This window comes from Dipodomys merriami, unplaced genomic scaffold, assembly GCF_024711535.1.
Source record: "Dipodomys merriami isolate MVZ:Mamm:240054 unplaced genomic scaffold, mDipMer1.0.p SCAF_13, whole genome shotgun sequence".
Lineage (NCBI taxonomy): Eukaryota > Metazoa > Chordata > Mammalia > Rodentia > Heteromyidae > Dipodomys > Dipodomys merriami.
Window position 1 is genome coordinate 152,181 of NW_027202604.1, and position 9,637 is coordinate 161,817.

At 38.8% G+C, this 9,637-nt stretch overlaps 1 protein-coding gene across 1 annotated transcript; it reads right to left on the bottom strand.

The window, feature by feature from the left end:
• Window positions 1-2,544: 2,544 nt before the first annotated feature.
• LOC138824589 (olfactory receptor 4E1) lies at window positions 2,545-3,492 on the bottom strand. The gene has a single exon (XM_070018431.1). It carries the CDS (start codon window positions 3,490-3,492, stop codon window positions 2,545-2,547), a length of 948 nt encoding a protein of 315 aa, XP_069874532.1.
• Between the last annotated feature and the right edge of the window lie 6,145 nt (window positions 3,493-9,637).

The following is a 9,637-nucleotide window of genomic DNA, read 5'->3' on the forward strand; positions in this document are numbered from 1 at the left end:
TTTTGTGCCAATCTTGGGGCCAATCTTCAGGGCTTAGTCACTGTCCTTGAGGTTTTTTGCTCAAAGCTAATGCTTTACCACTTGAGCCACAGCTCTATTTAATTTTATTAAATATTAATAAATATTAATTTTATTCTTTTCTACTTATTTATTCAGTGAGTAATGAAATACATTTTTAATCTTGTCTGAGTTTGAAATACTTTTTGTGAAATGAGAATAAATATTTTACTTTACTTTCCTGGAAAGCTGTGAAGATTAATGTGACAGAAAATGAGCAGTGTTAGATATTTTGTCTACTATGAAAACAAAAGCAAATATGACCTGATTCAGCTACAACTTTAATAACTTCCAGAAAATACTCTGTACTGTCTAGTATGGTCTTGTCTCATGTATTCATGTGTGGCTAATTCCTAAACAAAGCAGTTATATTTTTGTCTAGTGTTTTTGTTTTGTTTTGGTTTTCTACTGGAGCTTGAACTCAGGGCCCTATACCCTTGCTTAGTGTTTTGCTCATGGCTAGCACTCCACCACTTGAGTTACAACTCCACCTTTTATTTTTGGCTGTTTAGAAAGTCCCTTCTGCTTATTGTCTAAAATGACTGTTCTGTCTCTTAAAATTAGAGAGCATTTGTTTGCTTTTTATTTCCTTATTAGTTTTTTTTGGGGGGTCCGGTTATGGGGCCTGAACTCTGGACCTGGGCGCTGTCCCTCAGCTCTTCAGCTCAAGGCTTAGCGCTCTACCACTTGAGACACAGTGCCACTTCCAGCTTTTTTCATTTTGCTTATGTGGTACTGAGGAATCGAACCCAGGGCCTCAGGCATGCAAGGCAAGCACTCTACCACTGAGCCACCTTCCCAGCCCTTTCCTTATTAGTTTTTAAGAAAGTTCTCTCTGTATAACCTCAACCTACCAAGTGCTCTTATTACAGAGTGCACCACCATGCCTAGCAAAGGGCACTCATTTTAAACAAATTTTATAATTCTCCAATTTAGTTCAGTAATTACTTCAATCAATAAAAATGAACATAGCTTTATACTATCTAGAGACTTGTCTCTGGAAAAGAGATAACTTCTAGATTTGCCTGTTGGCAGTTAACATGTGCTACCTAAATAGCCCTCCCAATGCCTTCATAATCCCATTCCTATAAAAGTGAAGGGGCTTGTGTAGCTTGAAAATTTTACTCAGCACACTTTCTGCCTAAAGTAACCCACATAAAGCAGGTCTAGAGGTAGAACACCAACCAAGCAGACTTAAGGCTTTAAGTTCAATCCCCACTGCAGCCAAAAGATAAATAATTAAAGTATGTAAATAGAGTTTCCCCTACAGAGTTTAGAGTACAGAAAATAGAAGCAGCAATATGAATAAGTAAATTTTAACTATAGATTTCAGCAAGTGGTGCAAAAGCAGAGACCAAGTGCTATTAGACAGTGTGGAAAGTTATGCTGTTACATTGAGTGGCCAATGTAGGCCTCTCTGAGGAAGCTACATTTCAGCTGAGATTTGAAAGATGAAAAGGAGCCAATCAAAATAAATAGATAGGAAATGCTTGCTCCAGCAAAGGAGATGACAGGTACAATAGCCCATGTTGCAAACCATAGGATCTGTTGCAAAAAAATGACAGATCATTGCAAGGCAGAATGGTAAGGGGGTTATATAAGAAGAGTAAAAATCATCTTTACATGCTCCTTCATGGAGTTTAGAATCTCTTTCAGAGCAATGGGGGGGGGGGCTGCCAGAGTAATGCAAACAGACATATGACATATTATGATTTATGTTGGGGTAAAAGTATTGTGTTTATTATGTAGAATTTTATCCAATTATGTATTTATTACTCAATCATGACAAGCTACCTATATTGGGCTAGGTGGTGGGAGAAAACACCAATTTGAATAAAATAAGGTTTATAATCCAACTTCTTGAATTTAGTTATGGTGGTGCATACTTCAGTATAGTGGCTTCTATTGAGTGGTCTGGGAAAACAAAATAAAGAGAGCCTAGCTAGGTACTGGTATCTAATGCCTATAATCATAGCTACTTCAAGAGGCTGAGAACTGAGGATCAAGGTTTGAAGCCAGCCCTGGCAGAGAAGTCAGTGAGACTCTGATCTCCAATTAATTAGCAAAAAGCCAGAAGTGGAAGTGTGGCTAAAGTGGTAGAACACTAACTTTGAGTGAAAAAGGCAAGCAAGAGTACAAGGACCTGAGTTCAATTCACACTACTGTCCCTTCCCCCTCAAAAGTGTCTCTTGTATGTATTTCCAAAAAGGCATGTTAGATATCATCCATTCACTCTGCCTTCACTAGTGAAGATGTCACACTGAATCATACTTGGGACTTCCCAAGCTATCAGTGAGAACATGATCAATCTCTAGAATCAATCTCTAGAACTACAACCCCAGATTCAATCCCCAGCACAGGGAAAAAAGAAAGTTAATGGGCCAGAGGATAATTTATGTTGTAAATATGGTATATAACTTCTTGGCAAGACATTTCTTGGATTTGGAGCACCAAGTATCTCTAAGCATGCTGAAGACTGAGATGTTATCAGATATCTTCTTTCCTCTCCTTTCTCCCCATTAACTTGTTCAAAGCATTCTTCATGTCTTCATTCCTGAGGGTATAGATGATGGGATTCAACAGAGGGGTGACAGCAGTAAAAAACACCGACACCACTTTGTCCTCTGGGAGACTGGTGGATGGGCGGGAATAGATGAAGATACAGTGTCCCAGGAAGAGTGTGACCACAGTGAGGTGGGCGGCACAGGTGGACAGGGCCTTCCGCTTGCCCTCAAAGATCTGCTGTCTCAGGCTCACCAGGATGACCGCATAGGATACTACAAGGACCACAAAACAGACCACAGAGATCAGCCCACTGTTGGACACAATAAGGATCTCAATAATGTGGGTATCAGTGCAGGCCAGGTTGATCACCTGAGGGACATCACAAAAAAAGTTGTCAATCTCATTGGGACCACAGTAGGGTAGATTAATAGTGAGTGAGGTGAGAGATATGGAGTGGATGGCTCCTCCTGTCCAGAGAGCCACAGCCAGAAGCACACATACCTTCCAGTTCATCACTGTCATGTACTGGAGGGGTTTACAAATGGCTACATACCGGTCATAGGCCATGATGGTCAGGAGGAAGATCTCTGTGCAGGCAAAGAGGTGCAGAAAGAACATCTGGGTCACACAGGCATTAAAGGAGATGAGCTTCTCCTCTGACCAGGTATCTCCTAGCATTTTGGGGACAGTAACAGTGGAGTGACAGACATCAATAAAGGACAGATTGCTGAGGAAGAAATACATGGGAGTATGGAGTCGGCGGTCATAAATGATAGTGATGACGATGAGAATGTTGCCGATCAGTGTCAGGACATAGAAAGTGAGGAATAAAGAAAACATGCCCACTTGCACCTTCTGATTTACAGATAAACCTCTTAGCCGAAAGTATGTCACTGAAGAAGTTTGGTTGAATAGGATAGCTTCTTCCATTCTCTTTGTTAGACACTCCTGACAAGAATTAGAAAACAAAACACCAAATATAACACCATCTGCTTTCATGATTTTTCATTTAATTTCTTATGTATTATAGCTTTTGTCTGAAAATCTGGTCAAATACATTGTCTTCTTTCCCCTCTCCTCTCTTCCCCTCTTTCCCCTCCCTTCCCCTGCTTTCCTCTGTTATCTCCTCTCCCTTCTCTCCTCTAGCTCTCCCCTACTTTTTCTGGTGTTGGATTTGATGCTAGCTCACACCTGTCAACCACTTGCTCTACCACTGACCTATAGCTCTTGCCTTGTCTTCCTTCCTTTTTCTCTTTTTTCCTCGCTCTTTCTCTCTTGCTTCTTTCCCTCCCTCCCACTTCCTTCCTTCCTTCCTTCCTTCCTTCCTTCCTTCCTTCCTTCCTTCCTTCCTTCCTTTTTTTCTGGTCCTGGGCTTAAACTCTGAGCCTGGGCACTTGTCCCTGAACTTTTGTGCTCAAAGCTATGACTCTACCACTTGAGTCACAGCTCCACTTCTGGCTTTTTGTGGTTAATTGGCCATAAGAACCTCAAGGATTTTTCTGCCTGGGTGGGCTTTGCAATCCTGAAACCTCAGACTCCTGCGTAGTTAGCTAGGATTTATAGGCGGTGTTATTCACCAGTGCCCAGCTCTGTGTTTCTTTTTAAAATTCCCATTCAGTATCTAAAATCATGATGGGTGCATGGTTGGTGCCAAACACATACTTTTGAAATAATACAATAGAGGATCTTGACTCACTAAGAAATACTCCTTGAAGAAGGAGAGGGAGATGCTAGTCTATTTCTCATTTATTGTAGTAATACATTAGTGTTTAGATTTAAGTTCTAGATTTGTATAGAAGATATTTAGGTTCTCCTTACCTTGAATAAGTAATTTCTCCCAAATCTGGACTTTGAGCATAGTTGACTGTGCTTTTCACTAATCCAATCTATTTCCTCCCTGTTGACTTTGCCAAGGTGCTTGAGATTATAATTCCCATGATCTCCCCCTCCCATCCCCCTCTCTCCCTCCCTTCCCCCCTCCCCTTTCTCTTTCTCTCATGTGCCAGTACTAAGGTTTGAACTCAGAGGCACGGTGTTCTCCTTTAGCTTTTTTGTTAAAGGTTGAGCTCTCTACTACTTGAGCCATGCCTCTACTTCTGGCTTTTAGTTGGCTAATTGGAGATAAGAGTCTCAAGGAATTTTCTCCATGGGCTGGCTTTGAACTTCAATTCTCAAATCTCAACTTCTTTAATAGCTAAGATTATAAGTGTGAAAAATCAGTGTCTGGACGCAATTTCTCTTTTCAGCAGCTTTCTTCAGCTTTCTCTAGTAATGTGGCTATGATGATTTTTGAACAATTCTTTGGAGAAGATTGGATAAAACCCTAGAAGACTTAGAAGATCTGAAAGACTTAAGGAAGCTTGCATCTTCTCAGCCTTCATCTAAACGCAGGTTTGCTCAGTCTTCAAATGGAAGTCAAGTTCCACACTCATAGCATTACTGCCCTGACTACATTATCTCCAGCTGTTTTCAAGTTCTGTTTTGTCTGGCTTACTGGTCCGCAAGTAAAGCAATAGAAATTGTTACCTTTTTCTTTCAGGTTAACCTAAATCCAAGTAGTACTACTTTAAAAAATTATTATTTTTTTTGTGCCAGTCCTTGGCTTGAACTCAGGACCTGGGTGCTGTCCTGGAGATTTTTTTTTTTTTTTGCTTAAGACTAGTACTCTTGAGCCACAGTTCTACTTCCAGGTTTATTTGATGGTCAATTGGAGATAAGAGTGTCATGGACACTTCTGCCAAGGTTGGATTTGAGTCATGATCAGAACTCAGCCTCCTGACTAGCTAGGATTACAGGCATGAGACACTGGTGCCTGTTCACTACTTTATTTTTATAACAGAAGTAAGCTAAAATCACAAGATTTTAGCCCTCGAAGAGACTCAAGGGATTATATAATCTTTTGCCTTTGAATTTTTATGAATAAAGAAAATGAGACACAGATAGATAATGCAACTGGCCTAGGTTACATAGAATTGGAGTCACAGCTGGGTCTAGAGCCCAGGTCTTCTGTCTTCTGATCCTGGCTTGGAACACTCCACTCATTTGAATGTTTGTGGTAGTCAGTGTAAATGAGGAGTGTATTTTTGTAACCTGTTTCTTCTTCTCCAGTGTATTCTGAGCCAGCTCTAGGGTAAGATTGGGGTTGGGGCTCTCTTCCCTAATCTCCCCTAATGCTGCTGTCTTTGTGCACAGCCTTCCAGGGGTGGCTCACCCAAACAGGCGGGTTCTGTTCCTTGGACTTCATTATCCTAAGCTGCCTCCTTTTTACTATGGATACTGTTGTTTTCTACCATTCTTCATGTCAAAGTCTCAGCCAGAAAAATGAATGAAGTGCACACAACTTATGAAAGGGCTAGAGAATGCTTCTCTTCTCCTCTCAACGTTTTCTGCCTTCTCAGTTATTTCCAATGTCTCATTGTGCTTCACTTTGGCAAATAATGGTATTTTTGCTATCTGTATTAGACTAATTGCAGTGTCAAATCAAGAAAACAACAAACCATATTTGTGGTTATATATACTTTGTAAGCCCAGTCATGAGCCTGTAACCCTAGATGCTCAGGAGGCTGAGATCTGAGGATTGAGGTTCAAAGCCAGCCAGGGCAAGAAAGTCTGTGAGACTTGCACTAAAAAGCTGGAAGTGGAGCTATGGCTCAAGTGGTAGAGTATAAGCCTTCAGTGAAAAAGCTCAGGGACAGTGCCCAGGCTCTGAATTTAAGCTGTAATATGACACAACAGAGACACACACACATCTAAATATTTAGTTATTATTTAACATCAATAAAGTGCAGTACTGTGTTCAAGCCCTAGAATTGTGAAATTTTGGGCAACTTCTTATTTAGGATGAGAACTTTAATATTGTCTATAAAAGTCTGAGCATTGGTAATCTTCCTACAAAAAGGAAGAAATAGCTTATTAGTCTCTTCATCTCCCTCATCCAGGTGGTTTTATTGCTATGTCTTCATGAAGCAATAGATTAATATTATTAAGAAAACATTTTAGAGCATTCACTTAAAGCTTTTGCTCTGAAAACTATTTTAAACGTTCAGTGATTTAGAAGTGTTTTCATGCAGTAAAGTTGAAGAAGAATGAAGCTAGGAATTAGTTTGAATTCATTGTGGGAAATTCAAGCGCACAGACACAAAAAGATATGAAAATTGAGAACTAATACTGCAAAGACAACTTCTGTTTCCTCCTCATAGTATAGGTACATTTTTAACCAAACATTTTCCATCATTGCATTTTTTTCTACTTTTGTGGAGCCATAGGGGAGAAACTGAATAATGGAGTTGTGTCCAAATACAGTAGAAATTTAGTATTTTAGTCAAAAATATTATGCAAATACTTCCATCAGGAAAATAGAAAAGGGAAATGCTAAAGAGCAGAATCAGAATAAAACCAAAATGTCCACAAAGCTCACCTGAAGTAGTTTCTTTTAGTACCTCCCAAAATAACTGGATTGTCAGTCATGTAGTTTCAACCTCGAGAATATCATCTTCCACTAAGAAAGAACAATAACAAATAGTATAAGTCAAATTGTCTCATTTACTTTGATTTCTCCAGAAGGTGGGTGAGAACCTGAAGTTCTTGAAGGTCTCATTCTTGGTAAGTTAATGTCACAGTAGATGCATCTGGTGCCACTTCCTGGAGAGAGGTACTATTTCAGAGCTACATTTGTCATAATCTTTCCCTATGTCCAAGCAGGCAAATGCAGTAAGATTTTGAGAGGTTAATTTCTTTTTAACTGAAATTGTGGTATGAGAGTGGTTTTTGCACTTTTTCAGATTGTGCTGTTGAGTAGTGGATTAAAAGTTATAATACATCACTTATAAGGGCTAGGACACTTCTAAAAGAAAATCTTACCTAATTATTCAGAAAATCATGTGTCTATAGCATCTTGTTTCCTTTGAAGCTCACACTTTAGGTGCAAATGATTCTTTGTTGTTTCTGGTAGAATAATCCCCCTCCACATTCAGAGGGGAACCATGGAAGAAGGAAGAAGCTGGGACCAGCAGCTGTGCATTGATGGTTCTACCTGCATTATATAGGCTTTACATCCATGGAAACTTCTAAGCAGTGACATCATCTTGTCCGAGTTACTAGTTAGAAAAAGTTAATCTGTGGGGACTAATGTAACAGAGTTAGTAATTGTCACTGATAGAATTTAATAGAGATGCAAGACTTCAACATGTTAACATTTAGGATGTGTATGTACAATGTATGTGTCTAATTAAATCGAAAACTTTTGAGTGATTTCCCACTAAGTGCTAATTACTAGGGGATGAACTTTCATGGCTTCTTATTTAATCCATCCAAGGGAGGGTGGGCCAGTGGATAGGGGACAACAAATGAAAGGGAGATGGTGGGGGACAATGCAGACAAGCATTTATTGGACACTATGTTGAAAATGAAGTATATAACTTGCTGGGGAAGGGGATCAGGAGGGGACAACTGAGAGAAAATGAGGGAAGAGATGACACTGTTCAAAAAGAAATGTATACATACTGACTTATGTAACTATAATACCTCTGTACCTACCTCACCTTTACAATAACAATTTTTAAAAAAAGAATTCATTGTATGTACTACAAAACTAAAAAAAGTAAGGGAAGAGCCGGGCACTGGTGGCTCATGCCTGTAATCCTAGCTACTCAGGAGGCTGAGATCTGAGGATTGAGGTTCAAAGCCAGCCTGGGCAGGAAAGTCTGTGAAACTTATCTCCAATAAACCACCAGAAAACCAAAAGTGGCACTGTAGCTCAAGTGGTAGAGCGCTAGCCTTGAGCTGAAGAGCTGAGGGACAGCACTCAGGCCCAGAGTTCAAACCCCACAACCAGCAAAAAAAAAAAAAAAGAAAAAGAAAAAGAAAAAAAAGTAAAGGAAGTGGTAGGTTGAAGGGGTGACACTGATCAAGGTGCATATATCCATAAACTGCTTTGTTACATAGCACCTCCTTTGTACAACTACTTAAAGATCATTTAAAAATTAAAAAAAAAAAGAGCTGGGAGGAAGTAATAGAGAGGGGGATTCTGGCTAGCTGTTAAGTATTTTCAGTCTAGGGCCAGATGGAATGCAAATTTCAAAGACAGATGTGTGAACTTGAGGAAGTCACTTAACACTTATGGTTCTTAGTCTTCTCTCCATAAAACATGAATAATAATTCTAATTGTTTTAGAATTCTTCAAGTCTTTGTAAAGCATATGGTATTCAGTGTGTTGGACATTTAAACCAACTATTAAACCACAGAGCTAATATATCTAAACAGACAGCAAAAGGAAAACTACTGCAAGATAAAATTTCATTATTGTCTAAAATAAGTAACTGAAGCCAAAAACATTGGCAAGTAGTGATGGCATGTTATTTTTACACTGATGTTTTGCTCTGGTTTAATAGTTTATTAGAGAAAAGAGTCTCACAGACTTCCTGCTTGGACTAGCTTCGAACTGTGATCTTCAGATCTTAGCCTCCTGATTATCTAGGATTATAGGCATAGCCACCAGCACCTGGCTTGCTTTGATTTAAAAATATAATTCTTAAATTATATATAAAAAATCTACAGATTTTACAGATTATAGAGTATTATGTGATGTTTTGATACATGTATAAATTGCATAATGTCTAAATCAGGGTTAACATACTTATTTCATTAAACATCATTTTTAAAGGGTGAAACATTCGCAATTCTTCAAGTATTTAAAACAGATGTAATACAGTATTGTTATTTGTAATTACTCATTGTACTGTATAGTTCAGTAGAATTTTTTGCTACTTACTATCTAACCATAGAAATACTACCAATTACATAGGCCCCATGGTTTCCCTTATTTGCAATAACTAGTACATGTCTAGGATAAGTAGAAAAGGTCAAAAGCTATGTACATATGACCATATAAGATGATGTTAAGTGAAATGAACCCCAAGATAGGGACACAAATATTTTTTTCTTTCTTGCTATTGTTTCTAACATATTTATAATGTACTATGTGATTTTTATGTTTCTTTGTATGTTTCTCCCCCACAGTATAACCCCTGTTTTGATTCTGGTGCCCTGCATCTTGTATATACACCTCTCTAATATG